Genomic DNA, 16,208 nt, shown 5'->3' on the forward strand with positions numbered 1-16,208 from the left:
TGACGAGCGATAAGTGTCTCGGGAGTTATAGGAGGTATCCTAGTCAGCGGCGACTTCACAACTCTAGGTACGACTTCGGCGGTTTGACCACCTTCCGGAAGTTCACCTCCACTTTCCTCCGCGATAGAGGACCTGCTGTTCTCAATGAAAGCCCCAGCTTCATCTAACCCAGTTTGTTGACCCTGGCTTCCGCTTAAGACCCTTGGTACGAAATCAGAGGATTGTTCAACGTCTGAAGATATGCTGCCTTCGAAAACAGAGGACCTGCCGTCTTCTATGACAGCCCCGGCAACTTTTGACCCACTATCTCGATCCTGACTTTCGCTAACGCCTGGTTCGGACGGACACACCAGGTCAGGCGGTAGTTCGGGTGCTGAGGGTGGCGGAGGAGAGGGAGGAGGCGGGGTCAAACCGGGGTCAACGCATCCATCCAGTACCGGTTTCGTAACGCGGACGAACTCTGGCCCGAGGGGAGGCATCCGGGGAACTGGAGACTTGACCATCGGCAACGTGGGGGACGGCCCGCGTTCCACCGTCTCGTGTCGACTTTCTTCCACTTCTTCCCTCTCCTTGAGGGTTGGGAACACTGGGTCCGAGGACACTTTCCTTCCTTTATCTTGCACTTTAGCATCCTCGCCACGCGCTTTGTCTCCGGCTGGGGTCACATTTCGAGCTGCAAAAGGGCAACCACTCGTGGATGTAGCTGCCTTGGCTTTCTCCGAAGATTTCTTTGACCACACTCTGTCCGCTACACCCCTCACCAGTTCCCCAACCAAAGACCTCCTGTTCCGAGAAGGAACAGGTATTGGTTCTGAACTTCCGGAAAACGGACATTTGGCATGTTTACGTTCCTTGTGCCAGATAGGCAAGTAAGCCCTCCTGACCCTGATAATGAAGGCCGCACCTTCGACTATTCCGATGGAGAAGAATAATACAGATAGCACTTGACCCATTTTTGCTATGCACCAGTTAAAGGACTTGAACGAACGATAAGATGAACACGGCGAAGAAAAAAATCTATAACTGTCCTAAGAGCATTTACTTCGAAATGCCACACATTTAAAGGAAGATGATGATTGAAACACGAGGTCTAACGACAATGGCACTTCACTGAAACGGAATGTACAGGAGTCAATGGAACGATCAAATCAGGAACGCAAATTATGTATAGAATATTTTAATGTAGGAATACATTACCTAAACTATAGCTAATGTTGAAACTTTCAAAGATAAAAGTAATCCTTATCAGATGGGCGTATTTTCTTTCCAAAAATCAAAATAAGTCCCAATTATGATGAAAACAAGACTATATCTTTAGTGAATCACAACCAGCTATCTCAGATGAAAGCCTAGGAACATCACGACAGTTTAGAATATTGTAGACATCGCTACAACTCAAAAGGAGGAAAAGTCGCTTTAGCCACTACCAACACAGTATAAACTGGCATCAAAGTACAGATTAAAGTCTGTATTCACACAAAACTCAGGTGAGTTCAAGAAGAAAGGGCTGATGCAGCTCTACTGACGTACTAGTATGGAAGCAGTTTAGAGGAACTTTTCGATCACAATATTTTCCCGTTTTTCGGTCGAGTTCGCGTGAAAATCACATAACTTTCAAGTCGTCATCACAGTCGTTTCGGTTTCAAAACTCATGGAGCAAGAAAAAATGGACAACGATTTCAACTCCAAAATCTTCGCGAAAAAAAAATTGGCCGAACTTCGACGTCTCCCACTCCCGGTATCCCCTTCCTCCCCACCCCTTTCCCGTCTCACGGCACGAAGAAATCCCAGGTGAACACTTCCAGAGCCCCCTCCCCAACCGTTTTTCCCCCACTCCCGAACGAATTTCTATATATACGTGTATATATTTATATACACATCTACATAAGTATATATGGAAATTCACACACGCACACGCAAGCGGTCGCACACAGAGAAAGAAAGCGGAGGCAATGCGATGGACCCAAGATGTGACACTGTAGCACACGTGGGGGATGTCACAGGTAAGATGGGACTACGGCAATCTTCGCTTTGGGAGGAGAGAAGCTTGTGGATATCGAATCGGATGGATAAGAAGAAAAGTAGGATGACGGACACACAAAAGCGGAGACAGCGTGAGCGGGAGACTATACCCGAGGACCAGGCGGCGGAACTAACCTTCCCTTCGGCAGTCTCCTACCTTCCGCCCCCCTCTCTCCCTCTGATCTTCCAAACCCCCCCTCACCGATGGGGAGAGTAGCTGTGACAGTGGTAGGGGGCTTTGAATGTGTTAGGACACAGGAGTCTCCACAGGGAAAGAAGTGTTAACGGTGACAAAACTTTTAAACGAGGAGGAGGGAGGCGACAAACACGCGGAACAAGAATAGAGAGAGGGGGATGAAATGGATTTGGCTATCCGAAGGGGGTGGAGTGATCGACCGGCGAAAATACACAAGGAAGCACACCTCAGAGAACACACGCAGACAAAAACACACTCAAGGTAGGAACGAATCGAAGCGTTCCATTGTGCGGTGCCAAGTGTGGGGATTCCTTCCGCATTCGGCATCGCCCGAAGGAGCAAGTGATCGCTCGAGCGTTTATCACTGAAGGTAATTAAATGGCGAGGATAATTTTACAGGGAAAATCACGCAAAATTTTACTTATAAACCGTCTGTCCTTATTCTAATATTGCACTCCCCTTACAAGACTGATTCCCTCATTTTCAACAATGGAAACCTCCTGAATTCACCTCCCCCGACTTCCCAAAAACCAAAATTATGTCCATTCATCTTTCCGTAAATGAATATTTTCATCAACTGTTTCCTCGTTCCAATAACACCTTCTGTCCACTTATTGTCCAGCAATGTCCGAAACATATCCACTTTGATTACCTTCCTTTTGTTGAGTATCCTCATCTCATATATTTGAAATCTACCTGGAAAAATACACAATAATTTAATTGTCCATGCCACCAGTATCAATCACCACTATTCACTTTCTTTCCAAGTTGCCATGAGGCTCAATACTCTTCATCACGTGCATGAAATCCGTTGTATTCTTCCCAAAATTACTATCTCTAGCACCTCCTCTTCTAAAACTATACGATTCATTCACAACCTCTGGTCATCCTTATCTCCTCCAGTGATTTTCTGCCTTACACACCATAGCTAGCCTTACTTGCTTCTTTTATGCTCCGTCCATGGCGATCGATGGAAATTGCTGTCCCACGAGGGATAAAAGGCGGCGACTAAGGGGCTGGAGGAAGGATGGTAGGTATCCTCCGCGGAGGAAGAAGAGAGCCCGCTGGCGAAGAGCGAAGATGAGGAAGTCGGAAGCAAGCCAAGAGATAACAGCGATGAGAGAAGCCATCAAATCCCCCTCCCCCACCATACGTCCGCATTCCAGCAGGCAGTGTGTCAACGACGGAACAGCCAACCATATGGAATATGTTGTCGCCCCCACCCCCACCGGGAACATCCACGGCATCTAACACAAAGATGATATTCCTAACCAACTTCTAAGCATTTTCTAAGAAATTAAAATTAATTAATTGCAACTCATATAAACATCAGTTAAATTACACAATGATATGTATTCAACTACCTCACGGAAAAACCCTATGGAATTTCAAAAAAACTCTACGTCCCGACAATATTAATGAAATTCACATAATTTTCCACACTACGAAAATAAAAGCATAAAGAACCTGACAAAAAAAACTCCCTGCCATCGGTGTTCACAAATTGTCTTACACACAAAGGTTTATTTCCCATTCTAGTGAATATGAAAGTCGACAATTTAATTCAAATGAATTGATTATGTACATGAATGTAGACAGTCACTAGAAAACATCATGAGAGTGTATAATTGAAGAGGAGCCGAAGGAAGAGGAAAGAAGGGCGAAATGCTGCCTAAAATTCTCGTTTGAAAAGGGTGTCTTGTTATACCATTGTCTACATTTGTCTTTCAAATCCTCAATCGAAAGATTTGGTTACAATGAAATACGCTAAATATAATAATGTGCATCAAGGAAACTCCCCGACAAAGTTGATTTAAAACGTATCCTAAAATATCCACAAGACAGAAGCAAAACACTGCCAATCCCAAGTGACGGTCATTCAAATTACCAGCTCCCAGGATGCGGAGAATGTCTTCAAACCGCGCCAGACCAAGCAAATATGAAGAAATAACAACAAAAAAACGTATGACCGGGATTTCCTCCCCAAAGCTTCCTCCCAACCAAGATTCAACATAGGACTTGACCCGAAACCTTTGGAAAAGGGGGATACCCATTGGCAAAACCCCAGCACTGAAAGGCTACTCCCGTTCTGCGAAAAAAAACTGTCGCCAAACGATTTCGCGAAGGCGGGCGAAGGAACAGACACAATGCCTCGAAATTAGAACGGCATTAAGAGCAGGATTCGATCCAACGGTGCTCTAGTCTGGAGACGCACCTTTGGCAAGCATATTCTTCTGGCAGGCATTGCTCCAGCCGTGGTGATAATTTGATTATGAAACCACTGGCAGGGAAACTTATATCAAAAATAGGCAACGGAACGAAATTCTATCCCACGGGAAAATTGCGCAAAATCTCATGTTCACACGAGTATGCAAATGTTTATTTATCAAATTATTACGCCCATCTCCATGAAAAGATTATTTTACAGCTTTGGAATAGATATAAGAATGGCAGGTCTAATATCGTAAGCCTAATAACCCAATAAAACCTAATCTACCCAAATAACGTTATGATAATGCATGGGAAATTTCATATGGTCCAGAGCATAATAAGCTACCGAAGTATTACAAAGAAGAAACATATCTAATTGGTATGCTCCGAGGGAAATGTGTCCTAGTTTGCATAGGTGAACAAAGTAGCTATGAGAATTCGTTTCACAGCTTTTTTTCGCTGATCTAATCGAATAAAATATGAATAGGCGAGCATAACTTTTAAGCACTTTCATTCCGACGTTTACGGACGGATTCAAATACTTCAAATTGAAGAATATTTCTTTCAGCGAAGGTTAATACATAAACCACCCATAACAGAGAAATCAGGACATCAAGATGTTACAATCCACCATTTAGTCACTTGAACTATTAATTTAAAAATACTAATGAGAGAAAAATAAAGAAAGCGACCGTTTAGGAAATCCAATTATCATAACTTAAAAATAAAATTTTACACACTGCATAAGCAAAGTACAAAGGGCATTGGCCGAAACTGGACTCCATTTGGAGATAGCATACATTTTCATTCCTGTTCGGTACGCCTATGAGAGAAAACTAGAATGTTACTCCATAAACAATAGTCTATTTAATGATCGATATGCATCATATAGTAACTCATTTGTCTGGTTACATGGTTATGCGATTTATTTCTGAGTAAATGTGCCAAGATTCAGCGATAACATGCTAGTTGCTCACAATGAAATAATTAAACACTACATTTGGCCTGTATCCATGGATGAGGGTTCACTCTTGCCAATACAGACAGTAACCATCTAAGCTCCCTCTTCATTAGCACAGGGTCATCGCCCGTTCATAATGATACTAAGAGCTTTTCTTGTAATTTTTAAACGTTTTTAGCTTCATTAAAGCATTTTTCATTCGTGAAACAGCATAAAAATTAGGTAGTTTCGCGGTAGAGATTAGGAGAGGCAGTTCCTGTTCTGAGAAAAAGAGATTTAGTAATCTGGGGCTAAGGATATAAAGTTTGAATTTTATCACTTGGCCTTCACGAAAACTATTTTTCTACAACCCGGAGTTACAGAAGAATAATTCAACGTAGCATCAAGGACAATTTTCCCTCATTGACTGAGATTTATGAAAAAATTTTGATCTGTTTTCCTAATGAGACTAATTGAAAACCTGAAACTAATATTTTTGTTCAAAATAAATCTCATATTATCTAAGCACACCTACGCCTTACGTAAATGGGAAATTCACGGCGCTTAAAAATACGAAAACCACTTTTCAAATCTCTGCATCTCAACGATGAATATGCTTTTTTATTTTATTCAAGATTCAAAATAAGAAAATAATAACAAAAGCGCTTTAAAATTTCATAAAAATCTGATATAATGAGGATATTTTTGGCATTACATAGTCATTTGTGATCGCATGAAGTGAGATCAAAAGTTCACCCAATAAGAGTTTTAAAATTAAATTTTAAGAAATTAAAAACAGCAAAAAACCACAAACCAGCGTAAAATGATTTGCATGCAGCAAAACTATATTACACAAGCCAGACTTGTATATATTAATTTTAGTTAAAAATATGGACTGCAAAATATTATCACCATTAAATTGATATTTTCTAAGACGGCAAAAAGGCGGTTTTAAGGAGCGCTTTATCCCCGTAGTTATGAAACACTGACGCTTCGCGACCTCATTTTCAGATTCTATAAATGCCCACCCCAGGTGTTTTCATTTTTCACGCGGGAGGACCAAAGCCAGGAGGGCGCGAGGATCTTCCACTTCCAACCAGCCTTTGAGAGATATTTAATTTTTTTAAAGGGGCATGGGCCAAGTATTTACCCACCCGTTAGCGAAAACATTTGCGCAAAGATAGACACTGATAAAAAAGGCTTACGAGCCAATAAAACACAATGCCAAATTGTCCGACCACACTTGAGGTGTATACTGAGGTTTTTTAAGACAGAATAAAAGCAAATTCAAAAGAAGGTAAAATTTTAGCTGAAATTCTGTTGCATACATTTCATTGACCATTTATTTCTGATGAAGTGCCATGAAGTGATTAAATAAGCTGCCTGAAGGTCATTTATTCACACAATGAATCTATCGCCCTTCAGTAATATAAAGAAACGTGAAATCTTCCCCGACGAGAATAATTCCATCGGTTTTGTTTCATTATATGGCCATTATTTTTCAGTTAAATGCATTTTGTAGAGAGATGATTCATTACTACGCACTAAGTAGCTACGAAATTAGTCATTAAGCGGACATTTTGAGAGACATACTGAGCGAGATTCACTCACCAGCTTAAGAAGATGATGACTCTCAACTCGAAGTGCAAGCAACTTACGCCTCTTGACAAGTGAGGACGCTTTTTTGGCAACGCACGTCCATTATCTAATGGACTCGACTGTTTTGTAAGTCATTAGGAGACGGAAAACTAAAGCGAAAACGTATACCGAAAAATGACACGACCTATCTCTATTTTTTGAAGAATCGGATCGATATTGAAATCCAAGGGATGGGCTGAGCATTACCCGAGAGTAATGATACGATTGCATATATTTTATTTGAGTTACATAAAAAGAAAATCACGGCAAATACACATTAGAAATTTCATGAGAATTTGAGAAATTGACGGTGACTTAGGCATTACAATGTGATGTGGCACCTGAGTGATTTATTAACATTTCACAATGGGGTAGATTCCTTCATCAAAGAAAACGACAGTTGTTGATTGCGATTCGTAACCCACTAATAGTGTATTCACAATATACAAATTATTTGGTTTTAGAAATCCCAGTTTAGACGAATGTTAATGACCAATTTTACCTCATTTGAAAAACGCCAGATTGGCACCCATGCGATGCTACTCCACGTGACGTCACAGCACCCTAGTTTCTGTACGAGTTTAAAATTGGCTATTATCGGAAAGTTTCCTTCGTTTGGTAAGGTATTAATAACCCTTATTTAATCCAAGCGCTACCTGCTGGCAGGGTACTCTTCGCTACCGCCATGCTCGGCAGCAACCAGCCTGCATCGTATCGGCGTTCATAGCCTCGCACCCAGGTACCCTACACAGCAGCATCCAGACGTCACACGGGCTTTTCCCAGCATCCATAGTTAGCCGTCGCGTTTTCGCGCGATTGAAATTTTTCACTTTTCATTACATCGTGAAAAATAGATATTGCCATTTAAAAATCTAAAAGCGTGAAATACGTACTCTAGGAGTAATAGTCTTTCGATTCAGGCAATAAAAATAAAATAGGAAACCACCGTTTTTAGCGTAAAGATATTTGCATCCAGCAATTTTATCTTGCGTACCTATGGTCATTCAGGCGGTTAAATGTATCTACTGCAAACTCGTACCACCACTGAAATGATATGTTTCCTAGATGGCAATATGTCGGTTTAAATTAATGATTTTTCCCAGGGATTTATTCACGGGATCCCAAGGATTGCTTCGAAAAACACCCTATTTAGTAATCATTAACACTGGCTAATCTTGAAACAAGAAACATCTAAATGCCTTTCTAAGTGACAGAATAAATATGGCCAATATAGTATAATAGCATGGTGAGAAAAACTTTTATGTTTCGCAATTTTTTCCTGTGTAAGCGAAAAAAAGCAAGATAGTCCTCAAAAATCTCTTGGAAGAGGGCGATGATCATCGCAAGGGAAATTAAGTTCCTTCGACTCGTTCCTCAATCGCGCACGACTATGCTCAAGAATTCCACAGAGAAAAAATTATTCATAAATATTATGTATATGAAAAACATTTCTTCTCATTGGAACTGCATTGTCTCTCATTATCAATTAAGCCGTATTCCGTATGAATTGCGTCATCAATATACTAATTCAGCTTTAATCAAAAGCCCCTCCTTAGCCTAGACCACTCATACTGTATTGATAATAGAACTCTCAGATGGTTATCGAAAGGACAACTAAATTTTAAATCCTACAGATTTACAAAAGGCTCATGCATTTTAACAGCAATAAGGAACTTACTTCTTGCATTACTAACGACTATAACTTGACCTTGATGGATCGGAGAAGATGGATAAACTTTCAGATTTGTTTTGTACAATGTATTCCCTCTCAGAAGGTAATTCTTTCATAGTTTTGAGATTTGCACTTCATCGTGAACATCGTCGAGATATACAGTAAAAAACATCACCAAATTTAAATAAAAACCGATCTTAAGGAGTGTTTCATTTTTAACAAAGACATAACGTCAACTTCACTAGAACTCATTAATATATGCGACAAAAATCGCCATTCGTATCAAATATGAGGGAGCTCTATGGAAAGCTCTCAGAGATTATATTTGTAAACAGAGATAACATAGTCTATAAAGGATGCGTCAGTGACGCATTGCGTCACATATATACTATCTCCAGCTTCATTGTTCGAGAATTAATACGGGATTAGTAGGCTTTGCTACGTTTGAAAGCTAAACTGAAGACTACATATTTGATAAAATTTCAAAACACACAGCATTCACACAAACAGCCAATCGAACAATTACGTGACTCACCAAACCCCGGTTCAAAGTACAGTTAAAAGAGATCACACCGCTCGACGAAACTCACCTGGAAAAGAAAACAAAAGGATTTAAATTTTTGTACAAACGCGTATAAATACAGATAATATATTTTAAAAAGATAAAATGTACATATTTCCTCTCCCAAAAATAGGAAGATTAGGCGAGCATACATTACAGCCGTGGAATGCTCTATAACGCTGAAATTTTGATGCCATTAAAATAAATACGGATAAAAACAAAACATCATCGGAAAAATTGTAAAAAATATTTGTAAACAGAGATAACATAATCTATAAAGGATGCGTCAGTGACGCATTGCGTCACATATAAACTATCTCCAGTGCACTAGAAAAATTAGGTAAACATATAATACAGCCATAGAGTTTTCTGCAATGATGAATAATTGCTACCTTGAAATCGTGACCGATAAAACAAAAAATGAACCACAGCAAAAGTACTGAAATGAACAGTAAATTCAGGAGTACAACGGATGTTCTACGATATTATGAAAGAATGATGTAGGAAAATCAAAGGAGAAAATATGAGTAAAGAATTGGAGTTGCATGTTGAATAAGACCAATAGGGACCAACGATGCAAGAATGTTATATTTAATCGCATAAGGTTGGATTTTATAGGCGACGACTTAAATGCTGACACAAGGCTAGAGTAATTTCAAAAGAAGAGCTATTTTCGAACTTTAAAGGCAGAATCAAAAATTTATTAAATGAATTCAATGAACTTAACATACACAGCATAGGGTCTCCATCATAATCAGAGGGAAAAATTCAACTACATGTAAAGCACACTACAGGGTAGGGTAGAGCTAATACTGGAATAAGTCACAGGCGCGAGAGTAACATACACTCAGGGTAGGGGAGCAGATTCATTCGCTGCGCCGCACAGTGGGCTGAAATCGAAAAAAGCTGGACAAAACCTCGAAAATGGTTTTTTTTAGTATGGAAGTTGAAACTTTTCACAGTTGTTGCCAACACATTAGTGCATTTTTTGGCGCAAAATTTTTTTCATAGGCTAATTTTTTATATAAAATACATAGCCTCAAAGTTGAACAAATTTGGCGCAAATTTGTTCAACTTTGAATTTTTTTCGAAATTCAGCATGTTTAAACTAATGTCACACCTTTAGTAGTAATTCAATAGCAACAAAAATTTATAAAATTGTTAAACGGTTTGTTATCATCGATTACCATTAACTTTCACGACTTAGTTGTTGTATTTGTGACCAATACGATACAAAATGGCGGACCCTGTTTTTCGTCGAATTTTTGTGTTTATGTAGGATTTTCAAAAAAGGATCACCGAGTTACCTCGAGATATTTACACCACATATACAACAAAGTATATAGATTATGAAAATCGGAAGTACAGCTGCGACCACCTGCGACGCCGAAATTAATTTCGATTTTTCGAACGTGCGGCATCGCCCGGAGCTGGCTGTTGGCCACGGGAATTGCCGTACCTACTCGACGGATGTTGGATAGTGAATCATTTTAAGCAAATTTATTGTATAAAGCTATGATATATTACTACTACATTTATTTTCCTTTTGTTGTAACCTGATTTCTTTACTGTGTTGTAATATTTATCGTCGATGCAGTACAAAATGGCGGACGCTAATTGCAGTAACATTTTTGCCCGTGTGTGGCTGTATAAAAAGGAGGACACCGAGTTGCTCTCAGATATTTAAATCGTAATTGCATCAAGCCTTTTAGAGTCTTCATCCACAGAAATAATCTGCGACCGTTCGCAACAAATTAAATAAAATCGATGTTTTTACCGTGCCGCGCAGTCCGCGGCTGCTCCCTGGGCTCATGGAATGTCGTCACGCAGTGTACATCATAAAGCGCTATGAAGTCTTTGCTGTGGATATGTTTTATTCCAACCTAATTAATACTTTTTCATTTCAAGTTGGTTGTCACTTTAGGTAAATGAATTCATTCCTCTATCCATTTTTACTGACTAGTGACTATTTACCAAATTCCCGAATGCAAAGTAGCTGACTTGAAACTCTGACAATTCCGCTCGTGCATTTTACACCTTGGATGGGTAAAATGGCTCTGTTAGCCTGCTTCTAACCTCAAAGACAAAATAGATTTTACAACCAGCCGACCAGCCCTCAGCTGGTTTGTATATGCCCGTCCACCCCATGCGGTAGTCGCGACAAGGGTCTTTTTATGACCCCACGTTGCTCGTTTGCGGTCCCTTTTACCTTTTTCGGAAATTCCGTTTCCAGAAAGAAATGCATATATGAATTAAGTTTTTAGTATACAGTGAAAGAGGTTAGTTTTGCTGTGGTGATTTTGGATGCACTTGGATACACGCACTTTGCTTATTGAGAACTCCAGGGAATCTCATCGGTTTTCTGCTTTAACTGCATTGACGGTGTCAATCACTCATTCACCAGGCATCTATCATCCAAACTGGTAAGAGCTTTTCATTTGTATTTCTTTATATTGGCTCGTGCTATAAGCAAATTCCCTTTTTTTATTTACCATTAACGTCTCTAGAATAGACCCTTTCTTTAATTTTCAAGTATGTTACCTGTTATTGGTAGCTCGTTCGACTGAAATAGAACCAGTGTTGAATTGAACAACAAATTTGGAGCAATTATAAAAATGTCTGGTCTCGAGGTAACTCGTCTATTGCTTCATAAAAAGTTGTCAAATCAGGATGTAAATTCTTTGCGGAGAGATATGAATTTTTAATGTAATATCTGACGAAAAAATTTCACGCGCAAGGTAATATTGAAGCTACGAAGGGCCTAAGTGACTCTCTTAAACGATATTCTTTGATTCGCTACCAAAGGAAATGGGAAGCCTGCAGTAGAAACAATGAAAGATTTTTGAGGAGAAATATTAAGTGGCTGATAGCACCTGTATATGTACCAGAAAACGTTCTAGAATTGACAAGAGCTTCTAATTCTTCGGGTAAGTATATGCGATTAATAAGTGACCTGAGTTGTTGCATTATCTCAATGGATATAAGGGCGATTATGCTGAATTTCGAAAAAAATTCAAAGCGGGCAATTTGCGCCAAATTTGTTCAACTTTGAGGCTATGTATTTTATATAAAAAATTAGCCTATGAAAAACATTTTGCGCCAAAAAATGCACTAATGTGTTGGCAACAACTGTGAAAAGTTTCAACTTCCATACTCAAAAAAACCATTTTCGAGGTTTTGTCCAGCTTTTTTCGATTTCAGCCCACTGTGCGCCGCTTCACACATGTTTTGCTTTAGGGACTCGGGACCCTTAACTAGGAGGCTAATAGCTCTATATAATTCTTGAGCTACCACTCCCTATCGCGTACCTAAAACCGTAGAATTCAAAACTGTGATCTATTCGAAGAAAAGTAACCATGCTTCCCCTAAAAGAGTTCGCTCGAGGCAGCGGTGATGCGTTAAAACCAGGGAGGGGGTCATCGCACTTAGAACGACTTCCGCTGGGAAAACTGGACGTTTGGTAAACACCTGAGGCGGAAAAGGCGCTAAGGGACTCCGAATCAGGCCACATGATTACTACTGAACAGGAAATCGGGGTAAAAACATGTAATCTTACGCTTCTAAATTCGCTCATTGATTCTCGGCTACCGAAACGGGAGCATGTCCCAGGTCGTTCAGAATTTCACCGTTGCGTTGGTCCCAATGGACGTTTAGACATTAGATCCTTCGAGATAGCACCCTCGTTTTGGAATCAAATAACATGCTTCTGTGGTGTATCAGCCAAATTACTATATTCTACGGTTTCACATGAAAAAAATTAATGCAGAAGCTATAACAGCCATTTAAGTTGCGTATGAAAAAGTGATGCTCGATCGTGCAACAGCTGGCTGACGATTGGGAAGGTTTTGAAGTGATAGTTATAAGAATTTGACGAGTGTAATGGCTAGGTGTGCAGCGTTCAGTTCTAGCATAAGGGTCCTAGGTTCTAATTCTGGTTGAACAACTAACAGCGGAATTGTGAAAATATAAAGGAATAATCCTATGTAATTATTAAATAGAATTAATGAAAATACGGAAATGAAGATAAATGCACTCCCATTATACCCTTGAACTCCTAATAATGTTTTAAATTCTTTGTGTTATGTATTTGTGATATTACTTCATAATATAATCATTCGTCTAGGTACAACTCAATATATTATAGGAAGTAATATTACTCCTGCCCCATGCCCTGAATGACATTCACTTGCTAGTGCCTGTAGCCTGGAGTGAGGTCCACACTCACCGACCTTAATCGATTTCCAAGGTGACGAACTGAGTTATTAAGTTAGAATTAATACTTGAAGTTTGAGAGTTCACATCTCCGGACATGCCCTATCCATGATTCCCTGTTAAGAATTCTTAACCTTAGGTTTTATTTAGATGAATTAAATAAAAACCAATAGCTATGTATGAAGGTGCGGTGACATAAAACCGAATCCTAAGTTACAGTTTAAAAATGTAATTCCAAAGTTTTATTGATCTACATAGATGCTTCAATCGTATCGAGAGCACATAGAAGAGTTTTTGTCAGTTTGAGTAACTTTTCCCGAGCAATAACAGATCCAAGAACCGTGCACATCATGCTGTCGTCTTCCCGTAAGCGTGATTTCTTAGCATTTAGCGATGGTTCGCTGATTTATCGAATTTTGGCTGGCAATTACGTTCTAATTTTCACTCGAGTCATGGAATGCACTACGTTCCCTTTATAAGGGAAATCGACCTATCCAGGACAAACTCGGGTCAAGGCGGAATATTCTCATCCATTGATTTATTATAACTCGGTCCACTTTAAGGTAGCGTATTAACACATTGCCTAGTCTGTCGTGGCAGATAAGCAGCAGTTTTTCCAAATAATAATCACATCAATTAGACCAAACACGACCAACCCATGATGATCACAGCCGTCAATCGCCGTCCATAATAAATATTCATGATGGCAGAAGAAATTGGCTTGCATACATAATCAGCATAGCGCGTGGCCACTTCGAGGTAGGCTTAAAGGATAAGTTGTAGAAATTTATGTCTCCGCTGACATAATAAGCGTAATTAGCACATGGATGGATGACATGATATCTTAATAATGATTCCAAGAGTACCTTCGAAAAATAATTTCAGCGACTGAGAATTTCCTCAACCAGTTCAGCTGAAAAAGTTAAATAAGCTTCCTCTGCTGCCCGATTGTTTTTATTATTTCATGTGATTCATGGCATTTTCATAGCAACTCTGTTCTCATGAGTTTTAAATAGGCTTTCTTCAGTAATAATTTAGGCAACGTAACAGGAGAAATTATGACAATTATAATATTTTCAATAAACTATAGAGATATTTTCAATTTAAATTTGATATAAGTTAATAAAAAACAAAATTAAGCCTTAATATTCGTAGACAACTGCCAACGAACGATAAAAAGAGTCAAATAACATTTAGTTGAATTACTTTCGAAGCCACAAGAGCCATGTAGGGGAAACAGTGAATGGCTACGGGATCGGGTTGGTGTGGTGGCTAGAGTATTGGCTTCCCACCCGGCGGGCTCGGGATCAAATCCCGGCGGTGGCAGAGAATTTTCAGAGACTGCCCGATCCCTGCTTGAATGTTGTGTGGAGGACATATTACGCGCAACACTCCGTCCGTCGGATGGGACGTTAAGCCATGGTCCCCTTGGCGCCTTTCGTTAAGTGCAGGATAATGCCGACGCCGGATTTCTCTCCACCCTTCCTTACCTACCCCTTCCCTCATGACGATGACCTCTTCTCTCGGTCGCCTCCTTCAATACCATAACCCCCAAGAATGGCTTGACAATGTTAGACCATAGTACGCAATAAGAAGCCATAAAGAAAATGTTCTAGGGTCGACAGATTCAATGAAACGAGGGATATATATCGTCAAACAAATAAGTAAACGAATTTAATTTCTCCCTATCCGACTTTACATTGCTTACACATGCAAGAATTGAGAAAATTTTTTAAACCACTGAGAATTAATGTTCCTTTTTCCCAACATCCATTAGTGGTATCACGCTGGGGACCTTCTCGCCACACTCCCACATGGCGAATCGCGCGACAGCATACAGATGCAATTCTGTTTTCACAGTTTTCCTCTTTAATTACACAAGGACCGAAAAATCTCCCAAGGCTAATTTTCTGCGCTGAAGACATCACTTTTATCCTGTTTAATTCTCTTACTGCATTCTTTTCACAAAAAAGGAGAAAGAAAGTTAGAGATTTCAATTAGAAGGAAGAGAAGCATAAAAAGTCCTATTCAACGGCTGTACTGAAACCGTTTCTAGCCAGTAGCTCGAATCACCCAAACAATAGGGTGGTTTCCTATTATTTTTTTATTGCCTATATCGGAAGATTATTACTCCTGGAGTACGTATTTCACGCTTTTAGATTTTTAAATGACGATATCTATTTTTCGCGATTAAATGAAAAGTGAAAATTTTCAAGCGCGCGAAAACGCGACGGGTAAGGAAATCTCTCCGTGTGACGTATTTCTGGTTACCCCTCCCGCCTTGTGAGGTGACCTTGATCGAGGCTCTGAGCGCTGATAGTACGCAGGATGCTAGAGGGTAGCTGAGTACCTTGCTGTCTGGTAGCGCTTGGCTTAAAAAAGGTTTATTAATACCTTATCAAACGAAGAAAACTTTCCGACCTTAGCCAGTTTTAATAGGTGATTATTAAGACATGTTTCCCTGAGCTCTGCGCCTCATGCATGCATTGGTAATCTCAGACGATGTATAACTCCTATCTTCTCCTATAGAAACTAGGTCCCTGTGACGTCACGTGGAGTGGCATCGCATGGGCGCCAATCTGGCCCTTTTCAAATGAGGATAAAAATGGACCATTGCCATTCGTCTAAACCAGTATTTCTAAAACGAAATAATTTTTATATTATGAATACAGTAATTGTGGGTAACAAATCGCAATCAATGCCTTTCGGTTTCTTTGATGAAGGAAACTACCCTATTACGCTTTCCCGAAATACC

At 39.8% G+C, this 16,208-nt stretch overlaps 1 protein-coding gene across 7 annotated transcripts in view; it reads right to left on the minus strand.

Moving 5' to 3' along the window:
• The window catches only part of LOC124160213 (four and a half LIM domains protein 2), a 772,571-nt gene that overhangs the window by 226,291 nt on the left and 530,072 nt on the right, over nucleotides 1–16,208 (minus strand). The window contains exon 1 of one of the 7 annotated variants that reach the window (XM_046536012.1): nucleotides 438–1,701. The exons of the other annotated variants lie outside the window; for them this stretch is intronic. Within the exon in view, the coding sequence (XP_046391968.1) occupies nucleotides 438–953 (516 nt within the window). The 5' untranslated portion in view covers nucleotides 954–1,701. Of the gene's footprint in view, nucleotides 1–437; nucleotides 1,702–16,208 lie in introns of those variants that run through there. 7 annotated transcript variants of the gene reach the window in all.

This window comes from Ischnura elegans, chromosome 6 (assembly GCF_921293095.1).
Source record: "Ischnura elegans chromosome 6, ioIscEleg1.1, whole genome shotgun sequence".
NCBI classification, from domain to species: Eukaryota; Metazoa; Arthropoda; class Insecta; order Odonata; family Coenagrionidae; genus Ischnura; species Ischnura elegans.